This window comes from Podarcis melisellensis (assembly GCF_964234715.1).
Source record: "Podarcis melisellensis genome assembly, chromosome: 15".
Lineage (NCBI taxonomy): Eukaryota > Metazoa > Chordata > Lepidosauria > Squamata > Lacertidae > Podarcis > Podarcis melisellensis.
In genome coordinates this window covers 13,592,208-13,617,993 of record NC_138532.1, presented here as the reverse complement: position 1 = coordinate 13,617,993, position 25,786 = coordinate 13,592,208, and the positions used below count along the sequence as shown (strand labels likewise).

Below are 25,786 nucleotides of genomic sequence, written 5' to 3'. Positions count from 1 at the left end.
CCACCATGAATTTGTCTAAAGTCACTCTTAAGCCAGAGATAAGTGAACATCCTTTTTATTTATTATAGCTCCAAACATATAAAACACTGTATAAAGAAAAGACTTAGAAAACTAGAGCTTCAAGTAATTCTTTTTTTAAAAAAATGCTTGCATTTTAGTTGAAACCCTTACAGAATACAAAAGCACTAGTAGCAAACTCTTGCTCAGTGGGAGAGAGGACGGATCTCTCTGCAGATACAACCTTAAATAGAAAAACAAAACAAAACACGACATCACATTGGTAGGACAAATCTCCATGCCCAGATCCAAAGGGTCCAAGACAAGTTGCCGAGTCCAAAAGTACGCTTTACAGTTTCATGTTGATGGGGCAGCAGCTAGAACTAAAAATGGGCCCTTCCAAGAACCAACCGCGGCAAAGGCAGTGCTTTTTCTTCCCTAAGCAACGTTTGAGATAGTCACGTCTTACAAGGAGCTTGTCAGCATCTTGCTTTTAAATCATTAGCAGAAGGGTTAACCTGTACGATGGTGTTGCTCAGATGGGAGTGCTTTGTGTTCTCGCCTGCTGTACCCTGTGTAGAATTAGTGTCTTCAGATGTCACCTGGGCAGATATTTTGGACACTGGCCTTAAAACCGAAGGCAGTAGGAGAGATCCTAACAAAACCCATGGACAACTAGAGAGGGTTAGTAACAAAAGGAGCTGGTTAAAAGGGGGGACGGGGTTGGATGGCAAACCAGCTCTTGGAGAAATTAAAACGGCAGACACTCGAGATCACTTGTGACTGGGCAAATGGCCCCCTATGTATTAGACACATTATATGGCTTCCATTCTTAAAACATTTGGGACTAGGTTTAGCCCTGTTCAAAGCACAACTAAGGGGGACTGGGGGCATGCGTCCCCACTCTGACCTTCCAGCATTGACCAGGAAGTCTAAAGGGGATTTCCACATGCATCTGACTGCTTAGAGGCTTCTGTGAGTGCGAACCCCACCTGCTCAAGACTCACGATTATGCGGAGGCTCCGAAGAGCACTCAGTCAAAGGCTCTTGCAAACCGCTATTCAACACGGAGGGTCTTTTTTTTGGAGGGGGTGGTAGGAAACATTGAGGCTAGTGCAGACGGGAAAGCTAGGAGCCGAGCTAGCATCCTGATATTCCCTACTAGTGTTTACATTCCCAATTCAGGAATAATGCCCGCACAGGGGTTTGTGGAGTGGTATTCAGCCTTGCAATGGGTACAGGAAGACATAGGAACACTTGCCGTGCATGCTCTGTTGTTGCATCCCAACTATAACATGTGCTTCCTGCTCCCATGCCCAGGGAGTCTGTTAAGGAGGGAGAGGATTCACTAATCTGGAACAATATTGCTCTAATGGATGCAAGTCGCATCCAAGTTAGAAGCTGCTTAGCGGTATGCTTGTCGCACAACGGAAAACAAGCACACTACCAAAGGTGGTTGGGCAGCAGACTGCACAAGAATCGGCCAATGCACAAGTTTCCGCTAGCCCAAACGTTGCAGAGTCTTTAACCTCTGATCCACTGCTGTTAAGGCTCTAGTGGATAAGAGAATGCTGCACTAGTGGATAAGAGAATGCTGGATATGATCCTCAGTTGCTAAGTATCACTCCACAAGGATTTTCTATGGTCTGTTTAAGGGGAATCTTTGCCTCTCCAGATATTGTTGCTCTCCTATCAGCTCCCATCATTCCGCACCATTCGCCATGCTGGCTGGGTTTCATGTGAACTGGGAGTTCAACGACATCTGGAGGGCCACAATTTCCCTCTTCTCCGGCGCAATCTGACAAAATTAGCTGCCAAGGCGTCCTACTGCTTCCAGCTTTAACAAAGTTCTTACCCAGGCTGAGCCGAGTTGTGATAATGTGGAAATTCCCTTAAAAAAACACCTTCCATCTTAAGAAACAAGACAATTTTCAAATTAGCCCACATGAACTGCAGAACGAATCCTCCACTGGTATCACTACTGCTTTCCTTTTCCAGGAGCCTGCTACCACCACAGCTTGAACACTGCGCGTTGCAGTTTGGAGGCAGAAAGGTGTCCTCACACGTTCTTACTAAGGAATCTTCCACTTTCTGCAAGATACCTTCTTAAGTCGTGAGCTCTTATCATGCGCGAGAGAGCACCCACTTCAGGGTGGGTGGTGGTAGCTGCAGGTTAGCAAAATTTGTCTCTCCAGAGCTGGCCTTAAGGAGTGTCGAGTATTAAGTAAGCTCCCTACCTTTGATTTCCGTGTGTGCTGCAGCCATGCCATTTAGCTGTCCCTCCCGAGGTGGACCTGGAAAGGGGGTGGGGAATCAAAGTTATTTGGAGGTGACATGTTAGCAGCGACCCACAGAAAATGTGTGAGAGCATCTTGCATCTATGCTAGCCTCCCAAACTCCACTAATGGTTGTAGCCGATGCTAGTCCTACTCTGAGTAGACCCATTGGGAGTTCATGTCTTGACTTACTTGGGTTCAGGCATTTCTATGGTTCTACCCTGAGTAGAACTTAGTGGGATACAACCCCTTTCCCCCTAGAATGGTTTCCCTTTGGATTGAGCCCATTTATAAAAAGTACTAGGGGGGGAGGTGGTAAGTTTGCTTAAAATATTGTTATGAGGCACCCACAGGAATCTTCAGAAAGGCTGCGTCCAGCCCCTTTTGGCAGCTCCCAACTCTAAGCTGCTACTCATTATATAAAGGGTGTGTGTCGGTGTGGGAAGCTTTCCATGCTTCTGGAATTTCATTGGGAATATAGTTATTTCACAAAGAACAGATGGTATTGGAGAAAGGAGGTGGTAGCTGACAATTGGCAGTTGGGGGTTGGTTAGTTATCCTGTTCTATCTTGATTTTGAAGGCGAGAGGTTTGGAGACTCCATTTAGATGCTGCCTAGAGGAGTTGGCAAATAATACTTGCTGCCAGCCTGACAAGCAAAGATTTATTTTCAACTATTTGTGTAAGGCACATATTTTTCTTAATCACAAATAGCTAACAAGTGTTCCATGCTTCTGACCTCTTGTATAAAGTTATGCAAATGCACCTAATTTGCTTAATGTATACAGCTGCATACATTGTGCTGGTTTTGCTACGATGAGGCGGAGCAAAGGGCAATACAGGACACAGAAGCCCCTCTTTTTCCACCCATCCTCTAAAAGTCTTACTTCGTTCACCTGTTTGGCTTCTTGCTTTTTGTTTTCAATGAAAGCAAGGGTGCTCAGGGGAGCCAAATTGTGGGTCTGGTACTACACATTTGTATTGTCCACACAGAAGTTTCAGTGCTCTGAAGGCATGCGAGGCCATAACCTGGCTGGAACTAAGCAGATCTGGATCTGGCGAGTGCCTAGACAACAAACCCAGGGGGAATCCCTTCTAGGCCACCACAAGTTAAAGGGAAGCAATGTGAGATGTGAATGTGATAAAGTCAAAATTCAATAAAAGACGCAATGTTAGAGGGCTACAGATAGGTTTGGGACTTCAGTTCCCATCAGCCCCAGATGGAATGGTCAATGGTCAGGGCTAATGGGAGCTGGAGTTCAGCAACATCTGGATGTCTGCAGGCTCCCCTTCCCTGCACTAGGAAGACAGCCAGTCCTCTTACCTGCTCGACCCCGGTTGGAGATCTCATTTGCCAGCCTCTCAAAATAATCAGGCAAGTCTGCGTATTCGTTCCCATATGAGATCACTTTAATCCCTTTGTCCAGCATGTTTTCTCTGAGCTTCTTGAACTCGTCCACATCCCCACGGCGCACGAGCATAAAGTGCTCCAGATCAGATTTGTGCTTCACAGCTTCTAGGAAGAGGGCTTGGAAAGTTGTGTCGTCCACGGTCCAACCACAGCCCAGGAATAGGAACGATTTGGCTTCATACAGCTTCTGGATCTCTCGCTTTAGGAAAGGAAAGGGAAAAGGGAAAGTGTACAGAATATCGACTTTCATTAGGACTGTGGAGTTTTAGAATTGGAAGGAACCAAAAGGTCAGCTTGGCTAGCTCCACGTAACAAAAGCAAGAATTGTCTGGTGCAGAACCAGTGATGAAGAACCAGTGGACCTCCAGATGTCCTACCATCTGCCATCATTCCAGACCATTTGTCATGTGAGCTGCAGCTAATGGGAGTTAGATTCTAGCAACAGCTGGAGAATCATAGGTTCCCCACTCCTAAGGGATCAACAAGAGCAGTACAATGTCCTCATCCCTGATTTGAGTGGCTAGAAAACCCAGCAAAGTCAGCCCAGCCTTGTCCATTTTTGAGTCAAGCCACGGTGGGCAGGAGAAGTCTAACCCTCCTTATACCTACACACAAACAAAAACACGAGCAGTCATCCAGTCACTAGTCAATCTGAACTATAATTCCTTTTTGGACTCAAGTGCAATAAATTAGTAATAATAATTGTTTATATGTCGCCCACCTGACCAGGTTACCCCTGTCACTGGGCAGCTGCCAACAAATTAAAACACAGTAAGATATCACACATTAAAAACTCCCCTATATAGGGCTGCTTTCAGATGTCTCCAGTTTGTGCAGTTGCCTTAATGCATCACACCATCTGCCATTCCAGTGACTTGCTACTGAGCTGTTAAATTTGTTGACAGTTAAAAGCACTAATTGGTATCAACTCTACATCCTGATCCAGCTCTCTGTATGAATAAACAAGAAGTTAATATGCGATTTAATTACACAAGAAGGTGGGGGGGGTGTGCACGCACATATGAATTAAAAACCAGTATAGTGCAGGTAAGACTTGCACCCATAGTTTGCACACCTGGCAAAAGCACATGTGTAAGGTCTGTTTATGCACAATCGCCTTTTTATAGTTAAGGGAACCTGTCTTGTTTGGCGGGTTCTTTAGAAGACATTCCTGGTTGTTCGAAGCATTCAGGGCTTGATACGCATATCAGGGATGAGGAAATTGTACCCTCCAGATGTTGTTGTATCATCCCCAGCCAACATCCCTGTTGGCTGTGGCTGATGGGAGTTGGAGTCCAACAACATCTGGAGGGCCACAGAGTTCTCATCCCGGACTTATATACTGGCAGCACTCATCCTTCAGCAAGAGACAAGAAGGCCCAGAGAGGGCTGCAAATCTCACCATAACCTCTGTGTTGCGTAGCACATTCTGGTAGCCGGCTGGGTGCAGTACTATCCCACTGGGGTTTGTGTACACACCGTGGATATGTAGGACACTGAGCTTCCTTTTCTCCTGCGCCCACTCCAGCACCTGTATGGGATTTCAAAAGCAGCGCTCTGCATCAACAGACCCAGAAAGTACCATTCCCTTTGGCTTCTACAACCTACTGGGCTTTGAGCTGAGTGAGAAGTGAGTGGCCTGTGTGGCAGGGTGAAGAGCAGGAATGCCTTTATTTTCAAGCCCACATTCCAGGAACTGAGCACCCTGCAAATATGTTTATAGACTTCCTGCCTCGGGGCGGGAGGGATGGCTCTCAGAATCTATAAACACAATAAATTCCACACACACGCAAGCTCTCTCAGCCCCAGGGATGTATTTTTCTGAACTTCTCGGCATCAGACCCCATGCTGCTGCACACAGTTGGGTTCCTTTGTGAAGGATGTTCTCAGGCTTATGGCGGGACAACAGCTGCAGCCCACGCAGGGTAAAAAATGGTATCCTTTGACTGCTACAGCTTGAGTCAACATTGCTGCATAACACTGACATTTGCCCCCCAGCCATACAGACTTTCTTGAGGGAAGACCCTCCAGTTGCCTTTTGCTCCCTATAGCCTTTTCCTGTATACTGTACTAGGTTTTGAGCTAATGAAAACAGAAATCCAGATCAATCGCCAGTGCGGCACCTGTCTATCTCCTCCCATCTGAGGATTGTCTACAATGTTGTGTGCAGCAGGGCTCCCTTTCCTCTCCTCCCTGCATGAGACTTCAAAATCTGCTGGGGAGAATTCTCCAACTCTCCAGACTGCAGATTTTCAGAGTGTCCTGGGAGCTGCCAGAGAGGGGAAACTGCATTGTGCAAACAGAAGTCTGCTATGCTAGTGGAACAGCATCTACTCTTCAAATCTTTGCTGTTGTCCCATTCCTTGCTCAAAATATTGTTTCCTGCATTTTGGAAGTACACAATAAGCAACGCTAGGCCAATTTGTTTAATAAGCACAATGTATTTGGGATTAAGGGACGCGGGTGGCGCTGTGGGTTAAACCACAGAGCCTAGGACTTGCTGATCAGAAGGTCAGCGGTTCGAATCCCTGCAACGGAGCTCCCATTGTTTGGTCCCTGCTCCTGCCAACCTAGCAGTTCAAAAGCACATCTAAGTGCAAGTAGATAAATAGGTACCACTCCGGCGGGAAGGTAAACTGTGTTTCCGTGCGCTGCTCTGGTTTGCCACATGACGCAGAAGCTGTACGCCGGCTCCCTCGGCCAATAAAACGAGATGAGCACTGCAACCCCAGAGTCGGTCACAACTGGACCTAATGGTCAGGGGTCCCTTTACCTTTTATTTGGGATTATCTAATTTCATCTTCTTCTCTCTTTTTGACACAAATGCATCCCATTCTGGGTTTTTACCCACTAGTACAGTCATGACTGTTACAGGCAAAAAACTAAATTCAGAATTCCACACTATAGGACCATATTCTCCCCCAGCTCTCTTTACATTCCTTCCCTGAAATTTAGTACTTTCCCTCCCTAAATTAGGAGTTGCAGAGCCTTCTCTAAACCAAGTTTGGCACAGGGGAAGTTTTCCAAATGTACTTCAACAGGTACTATCATAACACTGCCACGATTTATTGTGTTTAACATTTCATTCTCATGTAGCTCATCTTCTGTTTATTCTCCCTTGCCCCAGTCAGGAGTATTATCACACTGAAAAGTTACGCAGGAAGCAGAAATCAAGGACGTACATGGAAAACCAGGCATACGTAATCAAAAGGAACTCGCAAGAAATAAACTCTCCTTTTGCTGTTTACATGGCTTTTGGAGTAAAGCCAGGCACTCAGTCCATTCCAACAAAAGAGGAGCTGCTTACAGGAATTGCGGCTTTTGGAAGCTGAAAAACAGGGGTGAACTTTGGAGAAAGGCCCAAGCTCAGTAGTAGAGCAGGCAGAATATGGCTGGTTTAATCCTCATCCTCTCCAGGCAGGGTTGGAAATGTCCTCTGTCTGAAATGTTAGAGAGACGCTGCCACTCCAGGCTGAAAATACTAAGCTAACCTGCCTCAGAATGAGGCAGCTTTCTTAGGTTGCTTCTAACTTTATAGCGCACTTTGTTAAGCTCCACTTTAAGTCAACACTATAAATACCCCTGGAATCTGCCAAAGTGCATTAATAGCCTTGTGATTTCAAAAAAGAAAAAGGAACTTCCCGTGAATATTAACACTTGCAGACATGAGAAGAATACGAGAGAAAGCAGAGCTGCGGGGTCTAGTCATTTTTGTGCGTGAAAGAGGCTGCTTGGGGAGGATGCATATAGGGGCTTTAGTATTGAATTAAATAGTTACATTAATTGATCCTGCTTTGGATAAACTAAAAAAAAAGGTATTCTTGACTCGTCTAGCATTATTAATTAATTAATTACCAACCAACCAACCTTCATCATAAGATCTCAGGGCAGTTCACAGAGTAAAATGCAGGATACCGCCCCCAACATTTTTTGAAAATATTAAAACTATTGAAATAGGTTTTTTTAAAAGCAACCCTCTTTTTTATAATAAAACGTACCACTGCAGGAGGAAAACACCATTTAGAAGTGATCCTCCCTCCCTTCTCTTCTCTCCCCCTGCCTGGCAGTGTTGGTGTTAGTCCTGTCTTCTTACTGCAAGTGACACAACACAGTGTGTTCTACCACCACAGCCAACAGCTAAAATGGCACTTAAGGCCTGAGCTGGGGACACCATTGAGAAATGAATGGGCCCACATGCTAGACTGGCCACTGTTCGCAGGCATGAGCACCCCCCAATTACCTTTTTCTCATCGGTCAGGTCAAGAGATTCAAGCCTTTTTCCTTGGTCTGCTGCGTAAATTTCCAGCAAGTTGTCAAAGTTTGTGGTCAGCACGAGAGCGCCGTTTTCCATCAAGTGGAGCACGGACTGAAGGAGCTGTTTCCCTGTGTCTTCCATTTTGGACTCCAGGTCATCAAAGACCTCGTATAGGCAGTCCTTGAAAAACGTGGAACGGACATTGCTTGTGCGCTGCCAAGAAGATATGGGGGGGGGAGGGGAATCCAAGATCAGAATTGATTTATTTGTATTTATTTTCTTAAACGACCATTAAAAAAAAATCAGCAGCAGAGGACTTGAGAAGAAGAGTTTGGATTTGATATCCCGCTTTATCACTACCCGAAGGAGTCTCAAAGCGGCTAACATTCTCCTTTCCCTTCCTCCCCCACAACAAACACTCTGTGAGGTGAGTGGGGCTGAGAGACTTCAAAGAAGTGTGACTAGCCCAAGGTCACCCAGCAGCTGCATGTGGAGGAGCGGGGAAGTGAACCCGGTTCCCCAGATTACAAGTCTACTGCTCTTAACCACTACACCACACTGGCTCTCTTGAGGAGGGTGAGGCATAAACAGCTGTCTGAACTGGTTGCTGAGATCCAGCAGAGGCACAGCTGGAATTAAGCTACTAAGCTGTGTCCACTTACCTGCAAGAAAACACCCATGGGCTTACCTCTGAGTAAACACAGAAAATCACATTACTGGAATTGCAATTCTTGCATTAGAGTCCTATTTCTGCCCAAACTCTCACAGCATAGAGGGTTGCCCAAGAAAGTGCTTCCACACTGAACCTTCTCAAGAAGAGGACAGTATAGATTCAGGACAGTGGTTTGCAGAAGGGCATAATTCAGAGGCTGCAGATGGGAAAAGCTGGGAAATATTGGGAGACTAGTAGCAGGAAGAAGCAGCACCAGGGGAGAGACAGCTGACGGACTCCGTGTCTTTGGAAAGCATTCCTGATCCGCCCCCCCTCTCCCAGGACGAGGCAAGCATTGAGAGTAGCAGAACAGAAAGCTCAGAGGAGAAAGCACAGATTAGCTTATTGGCGTAGAATAGGAGAGACGGAGGGGGTGGGACTTTACTCAGAGCAATGCCATTATCTTAGGGAGACTGCACTCCTTCGTCCCTCTCTGTGAATAGTGAACAAATTACTTAGTAAGAACTCTTCTTGTTTATCTGCTTTTTGGCTGCCACTGTGGGTGGGATCGAATTCTCTGAAGCCTGACAGATGCCTAACTGCCTGCCTCAATTCTTTACAATAGACTGGAATGCCTCATGCTGCATCGTTGGACCTAAACTGGGAATCACTGCAAGCCCCATCAAAGCAGTAGGATAGAAGGTCTTCAGACTGGAGGAAAGGTGATGCATTCAGCCCAGTCCGATATGGTTTTTTTATAGGGGAGGGAAAGCAGAGAACAAAAGGGAAAGGGTCCTAGCTCAGGCATAGAGCACCTGCACCAGAGAGGACAAAAATCAATTATTAAAAAAAAAATAGATTTTTAAAATTTAAATCTGATTTTTTAAATTCAATTTTTAAAATAACATGCTTTTGGAGGAAAAATCTTTCTAAAGATAGTTTTCTATGTAAGTTACATTATAGTCCAAAGGCTATTCATCAGGAAATAAGGACTTGTTTTTTGAAAAAAATGGGGGGGGGGGGAATTTAACCATATCAGTTAACAAACATGGATGCATATGCAATAATGTTATTGTTTTGGTTAAATATATTGTTTAAATTGTTATTAAGGAAATGATTATTTTTTCGCCTTCCAATAAAGCACAGCAAAAAAATTAACTTACTAAATCTCACAATAATTTCATAATTATCTGCCTATGTATTTCTAATAGCATAACCAAATCAGTAATTTTTGATATAACTGTAAAAGCTACTCTGAAAATTTATTATCCCGAAAATGAAACCTTCATCTGGTTGTAAATATTAAGATTATACCAGCAAGAATGAGTCTGTCTGTATAAAATAAATGATTTAAATCAAGTCTTACTGACTAGCAATTTAAATCAATTTGATTTAAATCAAATCCACCCTGATCTGCACACAGAAACTCCCTGGTTCAATCCCTTGCATCTCCAGGCAGGGATGGGAAAATCTGCTGGAGAGGCACTACCTGTCAGAGTGGACAACACTGACCTAGATGGAGCAGTGACCTGACTCAGCATAACACAGCTTCCCATGTTCCTAAAGCATGGGTCAGCAAACTAAGGTCCGCAGGCTGGATCAGGCCCAATCGCCTTCTGGATCCTGGTCCACGGACGGTCCGGGAATTGCCACGTGGATCGCCAGCGCACATGTTCTTTCGCTCTCCCTCCCTCGGCAGCGGCGGCGCCTCCTCCCTCCTGGCTTCTTCCCACCCCTGCCTAGAGGAGGAAGGGGGCTGGGCCGTGTTGGTGCCAGCAGCAGCAGTGCTCGAGTGGCTGCCATTTTAAGCAGCCCCTCTCCGGAGCCCTTTCGCGCGCCTCTCATCATCCCTCCGCCACTGCCGCCCGCAAGACACAAGTAAGCAGCCACCAGGGATTGTGGTGCTCTTGCATCGTCGTCGTCCCCAAATATAGTCTAGCCCCCCGCAAGGTCTGAGGGACAGTGAACCGGCTCCTTGCTGAAAAAGTTTGCTGACCCCTGTCCTAAAGCTTAGAAAAGCATGTGCTGTCAGACTCGGCGCCGTAAACAGAGGCAGGCCCCCACACAAAACAGTACAATCTATTAACACTTTTTTGCCTGAAGCTTGCAAACCATTCGCTCCGCGGCTCATCGACTCACTGGCGACAGCTTTTGGATAAGGTCGTGGGCAACGTGGATGAGGTTCTTATCGTCCCGGAGGCATTTCTGAAACTTCTTCCGCTCCTCGTCTTCCAGAAGGTCAAAGTCAATAGCAGCATCCAGCAGGGCCTGGATCAAGCCCTTCCAAGACTTCAGGGCCGGCACTTGGGGAGCGACTGCGGCACTTATGCCCGTCCCAATCACCAGAACGAGCTCCTGGGGCTTCTTGGTTTTTAGGCTCGGCAACAGTTTCCTGCAACCAAAGAGAGAGGGAAAGATGCCTATGACCTGCCATCAGCATGGAGAAATTTATAGGGAACAAGGCTTGATATGTGCAGATACGGCCAAGGCCCTTAGGCTAGCCAATGGGGTGCCTTCCTGATGTTGTTGGGCTGCAGCTGCTCCCATCATCCCAAAACAGATCAGCCAATGGTCAGGGATGATGGGAGATGCAGTCCAGCAACATCTGGACATTGGCTACCACTCCCATATAGCTAAGCTTGCAGATAGCCACTTGCCTGGCATGAGTACAGTGGTACCTCGGGTTAAGTACTTAATTTGTTCCAGAGGTCCGTTCTTAACCTGAAACTGTTCCTAACCTGAAGCACCACTTTAGCTAATGGGGCCTCCTGCTGCCACTGCGCTGTCAAGAGCACGATTTCTGTTCTCATCCTGAAGCAAAGTTCTTAACCCGAGGTACTATTTCTGGGTTAGCGGAGTCTGTAACCTGAAGCGTATGTAACCCGAGGTACCACTGTACTGCTAGCTGAGTAAGGATTCACACCAGGCAACTGTGAAGGCAAGCTTTTCAAAATGTCAAATATTCCCTTAGTTCTTTCAGCTTAACAGCAGGCTGTACAAATGGCTAACAAAGCAACATAGAGCCACCAAAGAACCACCCTGGGATCTCTTGTTGAAGGGTGGTATATAAATGTAATAAATAATAATAAATAAATATATATACATATATACTTTTGATACATAACCCAACAACACAATTATTTTGAAAAGAGCTGGTCTAGTACTGAAAAATTGCTAGAATTTTGTTCCGCGTCAGATTACTTCCCCTTGTCTGCGGGAAAATTTTGGTCCATTTGAAGAAGCAAGTATATTTGCACAGTTACTAGCTAACCTTGTAGAACCACCCAAGCCTGTGTTATGGAAGTTACCTTCTTTTATACCTTTGACTGTCGTTCTCTGTCTTTCTCTGTCTCATTATTAATAACAGCACTTTCCAGTATCTAGTCATGCCCATAGAAAAACCTACCTCATACCAAATCAGGCCACTGGTCCATCTTAGCTCAGTACTGTTGATATTGACAGTCAGCAGCTCTCCGGAAATTCAGGCAGGAATCATTCCCAGCCCTACCGTGAGTCTGGAGACGCCAGGGATTGAACCAAGGACCCTCTGCTGGAGCAAGCCTGCAAATTCCATAAGCCATGTGCCTGACCGTCTGCAGTCTCACTGATCTTAGTGGATAAATGAAAAGCTGCATGGACTTAGAAAGACATGGGGTCCTAAGATGTCCCAAGAACCTATTCTCCTCTAACACCCCTACAAGAATGCGCTGTGTGTATGTGTGTGTGTGTGTGCGCGCACGCACATGTGTGGTGAAAGTTAGAAATAAGTCTGCCAAACTTGGCGGCAGCATAAAAAGTCCTGGACTGTGACAGCTCACAGCAATAAGCATTTGGGGGACATTAGGGACGCGGGTGGCGCTGTGGGTTAAACCACAAAGTCTAGGACTTGCCGATCAGAAGGTCGGCGGTTCAAATCCCCGCGACAGGGTGAGCTCCTGTTGCTCGGTGCCAGCTCCTGCCAACCTTGCAGTTCAAAAGCATACCAGCGCAAGTAGATAAATAGGTACTGCTCCGGCGGGAAGGTAAATTGTGTTTCTGTGCGCTGCTCTGGTTCGCCAGAAGCGGCTTTGTCATGCTGGCCACATGACCCGGAAGCTGTACCCCGGCTCCCTCGGCCAATAAAGCGAGATGAGCGCCGCAACCCCAGAGTCGGCCACGACTGGACCTAATGGTCAGGGGTCCCTTTACCTTTATGGACTGTGGCAAACAGGGGAAGCTTCAAACCCCTCTGGTGAGCAGCTTCTGTGATAACCTAGCCCTCCCCCTGTGCTACTATTTTATCCTCAGATACAACAACCCCGTGGTGTGATTTAGGCTAAGAGCTGGCGACTGGTCCAAGCTTCATGGCTCTCCCCGCCATAATGTAACTTAACACAAGAGCCCTGCGGGATCAGATCAAAGTCCTCTTTGGTCTGGTGTCCTTGTTTCCCATGGTGGGCAATCAGACACTGATGGGGAGCCCGCAAGCAGGGCATGAAGCCAATAGCCCTCTCCCACTTGCAGCAACCCACGCGCAAGAGTTACACTGCCTCTAATCACGGAGGCGATAGCCTTTTCCGCCATTAATTCATCCAATCCCCGATGGCTCTGCTCACCTAGGTTTCTTGGCAGGTGGCACCCCATCCTCCAGCAACGTTTCTTTATCCAGATTCAGGCTCACATTAGAAGCCATCCAGTTTCTGGAAAGGAAAGGGAAAATGAAAGGCGAGGGAAGGGCAAAGTTACAAAGAGAAACCTGGGGTGTTTGCACGTTGAGCAAGAATAAATTTGCCAAAGTTTACCGAGACAACTTTGTCGAGGAGGAACAAACACATTGAGCCCATTATCTCTCATCACATCACCTGCTGCAAGAGTGTTTCTCCTCTGTTGCTAAACACACCATGCAATGCATAATGCAAAAGGTTATCTTCAGGAAATGTGGGGCCAGTTTTAAATTAGAGTGTGAATACCATGGCAATTTCATTTTCAGTCCTTTTCCTAATGATACGTAGCATAACATTCACCTTTTTCCTAACTGCCACATACACTGGTTCAACATCTCCATCCACTACAACTCCAATATCTCTTTCCTCGTCAGTCATGGATAGTTCAGACCCCAGAATGATGAATGTGAAGTTAGGATTTTCTGCCCCAGCATGCATCACTTTATATATTATCCATTTTACTGCTCATTCAGCCAGTTTGGAGATATCCTTTTGGAGTTACTCACAATCAGTTTGGTCAAAACAAAACAAAAAAAATTTCCCCTTCCAGTAGCACCTTAAAGACCAACTAAGTTAGTTCTTGGTATGAGCTTTCGTGTGCATGCACACTTCTTCAGATACACAGTTTGGTGTCATCAGCAAGTCTGGCTCACAGCTCACTCCCAACTCTAGTAGATCATTTATGAAGATGCTAAAAAATGCACAGCTCCCAATACAGATCCTTGGGGTACCCTATTTTCTACATCCCTCCATGGTGAGAACTCTCCATTTATTCTGATTATATATTTTCTGTTATTTAACCACTCACCAATCCATTAAATGACTTGTCACCTTACCCTATGATTAATTTTTCTGCAAACCTGAAATCTTTTGCCCAAATTTTTTTTAAAGTCTAAAGGCACCATGTTTTCTGGATCACTTCTATAGAATGAGGTGATAGTAGCACAGTCTGCTCTACTTCAGACTGCAGGTGGGAGACGCCATATTTTAACGCTCAGTGTAAATACCATGAGCAAAGTCACTCAAATAACTCAGATGGAGTCCAATGTCTTGGTAACACTTTCCTGGGCAAACTGGACAAAAACAGTGTGCAATTTGAGAAAAAAGGAACACACAGGTTTTGTCTCTCTTGCTTCAGGCATACATACAACCAAACACACAACCAAATATGCAGAGACATACAACCAAACACACAGAGGAAAAACTTCCTCAGAGCTGCACAGCCAATCAGTGAAGATCATGCCACGCTGCTTGGTTGCCAGGCAACACCTGCAGCTTGGTTTGCTCTTGGTTAGCTGACTTTAACAGTAACAGAATTAACCACTAAGTTAATTGAATTATCTCTGCTGTTGCACTTCTAACGATTTCTCCTAACAATGGAATCCCCACCTGCAGTCTGAAATGATTCAATCTGTTCTACTCCTTCAGGATTCTTTCTAACACCCCCCCGCAAATTTTGTAACATGTGTAAAAGATGCCTATGACAAGTTGAATATATCAAAATTCCTTCTTCTGAACATCCACCCAAAGAGTCCTTGTCCTCCTTTCTACCTGGCCAACCCAGCAATCAAAGCTATTATTAGCAAAGGATTACTGCTCTTAAGAAGTTCTTAATTCTTGGGTCAAGAAACTTAACTCTGCTAGTTGTTTGCCAGGGCAGAAAAGGCTGCTCTGCGGAAGCAGAGAGTGGGGAGCTTGCGTGAGAACGAAGGATCAGCTCTTTGACCAGGTTACCAAGGGCTGAAATTACATTGAGACCCAATGCGCTTCCTTGCTCGATAATAACTGAGAAAGCTTTCTACAGCTGGGGGCTGCTCCACAAGGAAACCAACAATTCAGAAATGATTAAACTTCTCCCTGAGAAGACGTTGCCTATCCCTTCTCACTAACCAAAATTATCCTGAAGACTGAGCTATCCAAGCTCATTTGCTTGCTTCTGTTCCAAGGCCTTAGAAAATGTCTTCCATCATAGAACCAACTGTCCACCAAGGATCCCCAACTGCACGATACATTTAAAGCACGATACCACTTCAAACACTGCTTCTCCCAAAGAGCAGTAGTTTGTTATGAGTTGTTCAGAGATCCCTAGACCCCTCATAGAGACACAACCCAGGGAACTGTAGCACTGTAGCAGGCTTCTCCTAATAACTCTCAGCACCCTTCTAACAAACTACAGTTCCCAGGATTCTTTGGGGGAAGCCATGACTGTTTGAAGTGGTATAATACTGGTTTAAATTCATTGTGAATATGAGGCCTAGATTGGGGGTGGAATGGTGAGGACATTAATATAGGAAGCTATTTTATATTAAAACAGACCACTGGTCCATCTAGTGTCTACAACAGGGGCCAGCAAACTTTTTCAGCAGGGGGCCAGTCCACTGTCCCTCAGACCTTGTGGGGGGCCAGACTATATTTTGAAGAAAAAAAACATGAACAAATTCCTATGCCCCACAAATAACCCAGACGTGCATTTAGAATAAAAGCACACATTCTACTCATGTGAAAACACCAGGCATGCCCCACAAATAACCCAGAGGTGCATTTTAAATAAAAGGGCACATTCTACTCATGTAAAAATACACTGATTCTTGGACCATCCACGGGCTGGATTTAGAAGGCGACTGGACTGGATTTGGCCCCCAGGCCTTAGTTTGCCTACCCATGACTAGTAATGGCTTTCCAGGGTTCTAGACTTACCTAGAGATGCCAGGAATTGAATTTGGGACTTTCTGAATGCAAAAAAGATGCTCTACAGCTATCCCCCCAAGGCTATAGCTGAGAAGTAGGGGGCAGAGGCAGCTTGTCCACATCCTCTGAACATTTTGTGCCTGTTATGTGTTCCTTTGAGCACATGATTGCAGAATTTCAGGATGTCTTCTGCAACATTTTATTACTTATTATTTTGAGTCATTCCCAGGTGACTGGTGTTTTCAGAGGATCCCACAACTCATTTACCTGTGGGAATCTGAAGTACATTATATGTTTCCCTGCACGAAGGAGAATCAAGTAAGAATCAAAGAGCCCTTGATTTTTTCAGGGAGCAGAGTATCTTTCCCTCTCCTTCAGGTCACTTCAGCCTCTGGCTTACCCCTTGAAACTAACGCACAGTTTAGGTTCCAGAAAGTTAATGGCTAACAGCCAGGACAGGGTGTGGTAGATAGAGTGCTAAAGTTTGTCCTGGGAGCCCTGGGTTTATATTCCTCAAAGTGCCCTGGATAGCGTCAAAAAAGTCACTTTCTCACAACCTCACTGAGTTGTGAGGATAAAATGGGACAGATCTATTTTGCCACTGTGCTATCTGGAGGGTGGATAGAATAAAAAAGCGATTGATTGATTGATAGATTGATTGATTTTTTAAAAGGATAGCTATCCCATAAAAACAGCTCGTAATAAAATACTAATTATACCATGATTCTTATAAATGCCAATAAGAATGTAAAAATCCGGTGCATTTGTTCAGAGCTGTATGAGGTCATGGTTATCTATTGTAAGAGAGGTTCTTTGCTCCATCACAAGCAGATCTATACAAACCATTTTTCAAAAACACGGAAACAACTTTCAAAAATGAAAAATTGAAGCCACTTTCCCTGTATGTTAGCTTTTAACAAGTCAAATAAAGCATTAAGTAAACTTGTTAAAGTAGATCATACTCAAGAAAACCAATGCTCCTGGAAGTAACAACTTGTTATTTTTTAGCAGCATGAGTAATGTTACCAGAAGCTAAATAGATTTGTAAGAATCTGTAACTGGCCTCGAAACAGATACAAATGAGGAAACAGCATTTAATGTTCAGAGAAAAGAGGAAAAACAAAAAACCCCAAGCATAACATTTGCAATTGGGTTGGGAACGTGAGCCATGCGGGAAGCACCTTCACAACCCGCAGCGCCACGTGTGCGCACGCGCAGGTTGCGTTTCAGTGCTTCTGTGCGTGCGCAAGCGCCGAAACCCGGAAGTAACCAGTTCTGGTACTTCCAGGTTTGGCGTGGTGTGCAACCCGAAATCACACTACCTGAAGCATCTGTAACCTGAGGTATGACTGTACAAGTACCCTATTTTTCGCACCATAGGACGCACTTTTTCCCTCCTAAAAAGCAAGGGAAAATGTGTGTGCGTCCTATGGAGCGAATGCAGGCTTTCGCTGAAGCCTGGAGAGCGAGAGGGGTCGGTGCGCACCGACCCCTCTCGCTCTCCAGGCTTCAGGAAGCTATCCGCTAGGAGTGGGAGACCCAGCTCTCCCACCGCTAGCGGAGCGCTGCATTAATCCCAAAGCTTGGGGCATGCGGAGCTCAGCGCGCCCCAAGCTTCCGGGTGCCGGCAAGGTCTCCGCTAGCCCTGGGAGAGCCCCGCGACGTCGCCCGGCTCTCCCAGGGCTAGCGGACCACTGCGCTAATCCAGAAGCTTGGGGCGTGCGGAGCTCAGCGCGCCCCAAGCTTCTGGGTGCCGGCAAGGTCTCCGCTAGCCCTGGGAGAGCCCCGCGACGTCGCCCGGCTCTCCCAGGGCTAGCGGACCACTGCGCTAATCCAGAAGCTTGGGGCGTGCGGAGCTCAGCGCGCCCCAAGCTTCTGGGTGCCGGCAAGGTCTCCGCTAGCCCTGGGAGAGCCCCGCGACGTCGCCTGGCTCTCCCAGGGCTAGCGGACCACTGCGCTAATCCAGAAGCTTGGGGCGTGCGGAGCTCAGCGCGCCCCAAGCTTCTGGGTGCCGGCAAGGTCTCCGCTAGCCCTGGGAGAGCCCCGCGACGTCGCCCGGCTCTCCCAGGGCTAGCGGACCACTGCGCTAATCCAGAAGCTTGGGGCGTGCGGAGCTCAGCGCGCCCCAAGCTTCTGGGTGCCGGCAAGGTCTCCGCTAGCCCTGGGAGAGCCCCGCGACGGCTAGCGGAGACCTTGCTGGCGCCCAGAAGCTTGGGGCGCGCTGAGCTCCGCACGCCCCAAGCTTCGGGATTAGCGCTCCGCTAGCCGTGTCTAGGCTGCGGATAGCAGCCTGCTTCCCGGAGCGTCGGGCGCCCTGAAAGCAGAGCTCCCGGCGCTTCGGGAACACACCCGCAGCGTGGGGACCCTTGCAGGAGCTCCCCGCAAGGCTCCCCACGCTGCGGATAGCAGCCTGCCGCCCGGCGGGTGGGGCGCCCTGAAGCAGAGCGCCCCTCGCGCCAGGCATACATCCGCAGCTTGGGGAGCCCTGCAGCAGTTCCCCGCAAGGCTCCCCAAGCTGCGGATAGCAGCCTGCCGCCCGGAGCGTCGGGCGCCCTGAAAGCAGAGCGCCCCTCGCGCCGGGCAGACATCTGCAGCGTGCAGAGCCCTGCAGCAGTTCCTCACAGGGCTCCCCACGCTGCGGATAGCAGCCTGCTTCCCGGAGCGTCGGGCGCCCTGAAAGCAGAGCGCCTGGCGCTTCGGGAACACATCCGCTGCGTGGAGAGCCTTGCAGGAGTTCCCCGCAAGGCTCCCCAAGCTGCGGATAGCAGCCTGCCGCCCGGCGCGAGGGGCGCCCTGAAGCAGAGCGCCCCTCGCGCCGGGCAGACATCTGCAGCGTGCAGAGCCCTGCAGCAGTTCCTCACAGGGCTCCCCACGCTGCGGATAGCAGCCTGCTTCCCGGAGCGTCGGGCGCCCTGAAAGCAGAGCGCTTGGCGCTTCGGGAACACATCCGCTGCGTGGAGAGCCTTGCAGGAGTTCCCCGCAAGGCTCCCCAAGCTGCGGATAGCAGCCTGCCGCCCGGCGGGTGGGGCGCCCTAAAGCAGAGCGCTCCTCACGCCAGGCATACATCCGCAGCGTAGGGAGCCCTGCAGCAGTTCCCCGCAAGGCTCCCCAAGCTGCGGATAGCAGCCTGCCGCCCGGCGGGTGGGGCGCCCTGAAGCAGAGCGCCCCGCGCGCTAGACAGACATCAGCCAGCCCCACAAGCTCGGGGGACAGCAGGGAGGCGCAGCGCCACTATCCCGCTGTTCCTCGACCTGGTTCGGTTTCCCTGACCTGCTTTTGGGGGGGAAATAAAGGGAAATTTTTTTTCCTTTATTTCCCCCCCAAAAAACTAGGCGCGTCCTATGGTCCGGTGCGTCCAATCGTGCGAAAAATACGGTAATTAAAAGAGAACCATGCCTGCTATATGCAGACAACTTTTAACCATAAAGCCAACAAAAAGACTGATATAGTACACTTCCTGGTTAGAAATGTGCAAATCTGTCAATTTCAGTTTCTCTCAGTTTTCCTAATTTTTCCAAACTTCAGTTCAGTTCTCCATATTGGTCTGTGATATATATATATTTTAAAGTTCTCATTAAAATTCAGCAGCATTTTAGAGCAAATCTCTCCGTGTACACACATTTTTATATGCAGTTGTGCCAAATATGTTATTTTGCACAGCAATTTCCCCTAATATAATGCATTTGTGTGTGCAACTGTCACTAGCACATATATTTTTATGCAGACTGTACTCCAGTGTGTGTATTTTTGCGCACTATGGAGAAATCTCCATTCATTTCAGTGGAGCTTGTGAGAGAGACCCACACAAGATCCACTTCAGACAAATACCTGAAAGCTCAATAATTGTAGTTGGAGAGAAAACCTTGTGAACAATTTCACAAAAAGTACTCTCAAAATACTGCAAGCGCAACAAAACTTTGAACAGAGTTGACAGAAACAGCAACTGATCAAGAAACAGCTACAAACTTGGCTGCAAGACACACAAAGGTATTGGCCATTTAGAGAACAAACATTAAAATTCTATAGCATGGGTAGGCAAACTAAGGCCCGGGGGCCGGATTCGGCCCAATCGCCTTCTAAATCTGGCCCGCGGATGGTCTGAGAATCAGTGTGTTTTTACTTGGCAAGACAGTTTTAAACAAAAACCAGCTTGCTTTTTCTGCGGCAGCAACAACTTTCAAAACACCTGCAGCTGAGCAAATACTCCTCTGCATATATGGCATATCCTTTGGCATATCCACACTTTGTTCACTTAAGTTTTTACAGTGCATCTGCACAATGGTGTGAACAAAACATCTCCCTCTGTTTCCCCCTTTTCAGCTTCCTTCCCCTCTCCCCAAGGCTGTGAAAATCCAATTTTTAAAACCCAGTGGAATAGCTGCACAATTTCCTCAGATGTCCTATTTCACTGCCATTCTGGCCAATACTGGCTTGTATATATTGCTCTAGCCCAGGGATAGGGAGTCTGTGGCCCTCCCTATTTTGTTGCATTTCCATCATGTCTGCCTGTTAGGATGAGGCCCAAAGAACCCTAAAACACCTGGAAGGCCACAGATTCCCTACCTCTGCCTTATAGCCTTGTGCTGCCTTGTACTGGAAAACAGAATGACATTTGACATATCCATAGAGGATTTCTGTACAGTCACTAGTGAGCAGGACATCTAAAATACATTAAGGGTACCTCCTACATTACATTGCCCTAATGGCATTTTAAAAAGGGCACAGAGACAAAAGCTGACAGAAGCCTTAGGGTGAGAAACTCAGACATGAGCCACACAGTGTTTTAAAATCTTAACAAGCTTGCAATCTGTGATGGGGGGTTTCAGGAAAAAATTGAATTGGAAAACTGTGCAGATTAAGAGTAATTTGCATTGGCAACAACTCTCATGCCCTAGAGCGTGATCTAATCAAGAATACTTTACTTGCGGTTAGCAAGTAATGCTAAAAACTTTGAAACTGCCAATCTTGCCTAATAATGTGTGTTGCAATTCGCAACCATTCATTGCCACTAATGAACTTATAAAACAAGGGAATTTTCTGCCCCGCATCACTGCCTGGAATAATTATCACTTGTCAGAAAGCTCTTGGAATCGTGGAAGAGAAGGGGGATGAGAAATGAGGGCAATGGAATTAATTGCTTGTGGTGAGATACAGGTAACTACTGTATGCCCTTGTGCAGTTACAACAGACACCTGGTACTTTTTTATGCAGGTACTGTGTGCTACACCAGATGTTGTTGGACTAAAACTCCCATCATTCCTGTTCATTCCTCCTGGGACTGATGGGAGCTGGAGTTCCCCATCTCTGATTTAGTTTGCATTTTCCAGAGCCCACCTGCTAACAGGCAACTGGAAGAGCCCAAGATGAATGAAGACCTTTGCCAGACGGAAGTTTCACTGCAGAGATGTACATCTTGGGACACAATTCTCTGGTTCCTTGCCTGCATGTGTTTTCAAATACACATTGGGAAATATCTGAGATGGGCCACCAGAAGAAATGTTTTCCAAAGCCAAAAGCTCCAGCTTCTTTTCCTAATTCTTAAAAAATAAAATAAATAAGAACAATTCACACCATGTATTCTGCACATGACCTTTTACCTTTTTAGGAGGAGAAGTCGTCCTCACAGGGAGATGAAGCCGGTGTTATGCTAGATAAAAGAAAAACAAAAATCTGAAGTGAGCAATCTGAAAACTCTACTCAAATATATATATGCATAATTTTAAAAATTGGAAAAAAATGAGGCAACTCAGGAGCCTATCTTGTTTTTTTTCTAAAACACTTGTCCAGAATAAAACAACACAATTCATTAGACAATGAAACTCCTGCCTTAAAAGCAGAGTGCTCTGCAAAACACAGGATCTACTCCATAAAGACAATACTCAGATAGATAGTCCAATGGTCTGACTCACAATGGCAGCTTCCAACGTTACTTCTATTCCCTGACTATGATCATGATCGTTCTTATTGAGTGAAAGGCTACAAACATGTGTGCTGTGCAGGTCTCAGTGAATTTAGATATTTAATATCAGTATTAATAATATTTATCATAAATGTATTTATTCAGGCATTGATCTGAAAAAAAAGAAAGAAAACAGTTAATGGGTTGCTTTGATTTTACTCATCATGTGTAGATGGCCTTGTAGATTAATGAGTGGTTGGAAATGCCCACTACTAGAAACATTGCCATCTGATGGACACTTGTCAAGTTGGGAAGGGGCAGGGTGGCCTGTGGCCCTCCAGATATTGTTGAGCTCCAGTTCCGATCAGCCCCAGCCAACAGCCAGGATTGGCTGGGGATGGGAAACAGACGACATCTGGGTGACCACAGGTTCCCCGCCTCTGGTTTATGAACAAGTCGAACTTTGAACTGCCAACTTCTAGCTCATAGCTCATGCTCTGAATCAACATGCTCTTCTGGTTCTCTTTCCTTTTTTTGGAAGGAGGACAACTGCCAGAGACTACCTACTGCTGCAGAGATTGGAAAGAGAATGAATTTCTTAGTTGCAGGATTAACCAGAACAATAACCAGCCCAATGTTGATGGAGACTTTCTTATTACAAAGTTTTTCCACTTCCTGCACTGGAGAGAAAGAAAATACATAGCCTTCAGACAAATACACACCACAGAAGAATGAATGAAAATATATTTTCCATAATGAAGTCATTTTTCTGCACAATGATGGGAAGCATAAATTATAATGAGGTCCTTCCCCCGCAGTTCCACTGTGTTTCTTCCATAGCTCCTATTAATTCTTGTGCCAAAACACATTGTTCATTTTTATAAAGCACCTTGGCAGATGGAGAAAGTGTGGATGTGATCACATAGAGGAGGCGGTGTGTCACCCTGGCTTGCAAATCAACTCATAAAAGTTATGAGCACACTTGCTCATGCAAATCCAAATTCAGGATTTGTATTGCACTAATTGTATTGCCTGGTTACCCGGAGGTACCCTTTGCTCGCCACAAACGGCCAGGCCACAGGCTATTTATGAGCAAGCATCCATCTCTTCTCCAACAGCATTTTAAAAGAAATAATTGTGGCTGTCTGTGCAGGACTGAGACATGCTTGCCTACAGGAGCCAACATGTGCGTGCAATGGTTCTTGCCTACTCAAAGAGAACAAATACGGCGCAAAACGAAGGGGAGAAAAGGAAGCTTGAATTTTAGGGTCAATCATCTGCCTCATTCTGAATCTTGCAAAAGAAGTCATCAGGAAGGAAGATTCAAGTAAAAACATTTGAAAACTTTCCTTCAGGGTTTTCAATAAAAAAGCTGGACTAAACTTTGTGTTTGGGGTTGCTTTAGATCCCCAATTAGCAAACAGTTTTACCAGATGCTAACTGAGAAGATTGTAGCTGGTGGGCCAACCCCTGTCCCTTATTCCCCAAAGATTAGTACCACAAAGTGTAAAATACATGTATCTGTGTGGAAACAAAGACTTCCAGTTGCCAATTCCTACTTTAGCTGTAGGAATCCTGCCTTAATGCAGGGGGTGGATTTGACGGCCTGTTTGGGCCTGCAGTATTCAATATGAGGGCACAAATCTTTCATTTGTAATTCTGTTCATTATCCCAATCAAAAGTCACCTACTCTATTCTAGCCAGGAGCTGGATGGCGCTTTCTCTTCAGTCTGTCTGAAATTGCAGTAACTGTTGAATCAGGCAGTGTTTGTATAGGAAAACAGCTGACTAGGATCCTCAAAGGCAGCTTCATTTAAGCCATGAACATGATCTGGCTAAGAGGGCCCCTGAGCATAAACAGAGGGCTCCCTACACACCAGTGTGCAACGACAAAACTCAATGGTAGGCCTCCCCCCCTCTTTCCCCTTTATTATTACTATTATCATAATGAAATATGGTAGGATGCTGACACCATGTCGATTAAGGATTGGCAGTGTAAGCTTTGAAATATAGCTGATAAAGACAGAAGCGATTGCAGTTTACACCAAGGGTTGAAAGCAATCCACTGAGCCCATTTCAAAACAAGAGGTGTGCATTTATCCGGAGACACTCCAGACAGACCTAGGCTTTGACAAATGCAGTTACACACGTGAGGAAATGCTTCACCGTCATGTAACGCAAAATATATACAATATCTTTTTTTTTTTTTTAAAGCAGCACAGAAATATCCTACCAAAAAGCTGCCAGCATTCAAATCGAAATCTGTTTTAAGATATATCCCTAAACCCACTTAAGTGGAAGTAAAGCTCATGGGAGGGGGTGGGATTAACAATGAATTACACTTCCTCCGGAGTAAGGCTGGAGGCGGTGGGAGCATGATGAAGGCTATGTACAACATTATCATATTATAGGGAATGAGGGGGCGGGGAGGAATCAAGATAATGGGAATATTTTTCTCTCCTGGAGGGGAGTATAGGAATCAGGCTGCCGCATTTCAGCTGCAAGGAGGAGGCCGGCTGCCCAATACAACCCCAGAAGCCTTTACAAAGCCTTCTGCTTGGATCCTGCTCCCGCTCCGTCTTCCCACCGACCCGCAGCTGCTGCTCCCCACCGAGACCGGCTGAGCACCTCCGGGCGCCCCTGGCTTCCCTCTCGCCCCGCAGCCCTCCAGGGCTTCAGCCGCTGCTGCCAACGCCTTCGGGGCGCCCGGGAAAGGGAGGCGGCGGAGGAAGAGGGCGGCGGCGACGACTCACCTGCCAGGACAGCGCGACCGGCGACAGCAGCAAAACAGCGGGCAGGAAGCAACCGCATCTCTCTCCCTCTCGCGCCCGCTGTCTCCGCCTAGGCATCGAGAGGCAGGGGCTAGAGCGTCCTCCCGTCCTCCCACGCCGCCGGCCACTTTCCTTATGGACTTCCTCTTCTCCTTTTTTCCGTTGGCCGGAAGCCCAAGTTCAGGCTCTCCTGCTGCGGCAAAGAGCCAGGAACCTAGAGATAGGGAAAGGGAAGAGGGGGGCAACGCAACGTTCTGAAACGAAACTCCCGGGTTCCTTTTTTTTTTTTTTTACTTTTCTTTTCCCCACAACTGCAAAGTAATATTTGGATAGGCGGAAGAGAGAGGCAGCCAATCTTCAAAGTGAACCCGGAAGGTGTTATTAAGGTTATTTGAAATTTTCAACAGCTAGAAAGGCTGCAGTCAAATGGTAGTGGTTTCCCCGCCTCTGATAAGCGAACGTGGCTGTGTTGCCCAATAACATTTTTGAAATTATTTTAATTTCAAAATTATTTTAATTTCAAAATTATTTTAATTATTAATTAATTAAATTATTAAATTATTTTAATTATTATAATGTAAATTATTTTAATTATTATAATGTAAATTATTTTAATTATTTTAATTTCATTGTCTTTATTGTGCAAACCGAAACAGTATGCAGCTCTCCAGAATTCTTAGTAGGATAGTAAGGATCATGACACAGCTGCTACCTCATTCATTTTTGCATACTGCTTTCGCATAAAGTATATCACAGCAGTTTAAGTAAAGTTCCAGTAAAGCAGCATGCCACTGTTAGAAGAATTCTAAGGTCTCAAATATAGAATAAATATTCATAAATGCACACATGCGTAAGTATATAAACCACACGTCTGAAATGGTACAGGAGAGCAATCCTGCAGCCATTTTTGACTCTCCCAGTGACCTCAAATATTCCTCTGCAGCGAGGGAGGCAAATGGGGAAAGCTTTCCCATTGTCTTTTCACTTAAAAATCCTTCAAATCCTGTCTTAAGGGTGTATTTGTGTATGAATAGGGTGAGCTTGTGACCTGGATTCAGGAACTAAAGTATTAACCGTCACAAATGAATGGCCAGGCTGCCCAGGTAATGCAATCAGCGACCATTATTACGTATCC

The 25,786-nt window shown here is 46.3% G+C and overlaps 1 protein-coding gene across 4 annotated transcripts; it reads right to left on the bottom strand.

The window, feature by feature from the left end:
• Positions 1-39: 39 nt before the first annotated feature.
• Positions 40-24,806, bottom strand: FAM118B (family with sequence similarity 118 member B). Of its 4 annotated transcripts, none has more exons than XM_081889641.1 (9): positions 24,634-24,806; positions 21,579-21,628; positions 13,186-13,269; positions 10,730-10,982; positions 7,924-8,151; positions 5,086-5,214; positions 3,597-3,882; positions 2,235-2,291; positions 40-569 (listed from the first exon to the last, which is right to left on the bottom strand). In XM_081889641.1, the coding sequence occupies exons 3-9, from the start codon at positions 13,260-13,262 to the stop codon at positions 511-513; spliced, it is 1,089 nt and encodes a 362-aa protein (XP_081745767.1). In that variant the 5' UTR covers positions 13,263-13,269; positions 21,579-21,628; positions 24,634-24,806; the 3' UTR covers positions 40-510. The 4 variants fall into 4 exon arrangements, with proteins under 4 accessions (XP_081745767.1, XP_081745768.1, XP_081745769.1 ...); XM_081889642.1 differs by having other exon boundaries at positions 40-241; XM_081889643.1 differs by having other exon boundaries at positions 40-672; positions 24,634-24,805.
• Between the last annotated feature and the right edge of the window lie 980 nt (positions 24,807-25,786).

Coding starts and splice junctions, on each gene's coding strand:
- FAM118B (XM_081889641.1), bottom strand. CDS start 13,262: ATGGCTTCTAATGTGAGCCTGAATCTGGATAAAGAAACGTTGCTGGAG. Junction 10,983..13,185: donor CCACCTGCCAAGAAACCTAG/GTGAGCAGAGCC, acceptor CTTTGGTTGCAG/GAAACTGTTGCCGAGCCTAA. Junction 570..2,234: donor AGCACACACGGAAATCAAAG/GTAGGGAGCTTA, acceptor AATTCTACACAG/GGTACAGCAGGCGAGAACAC.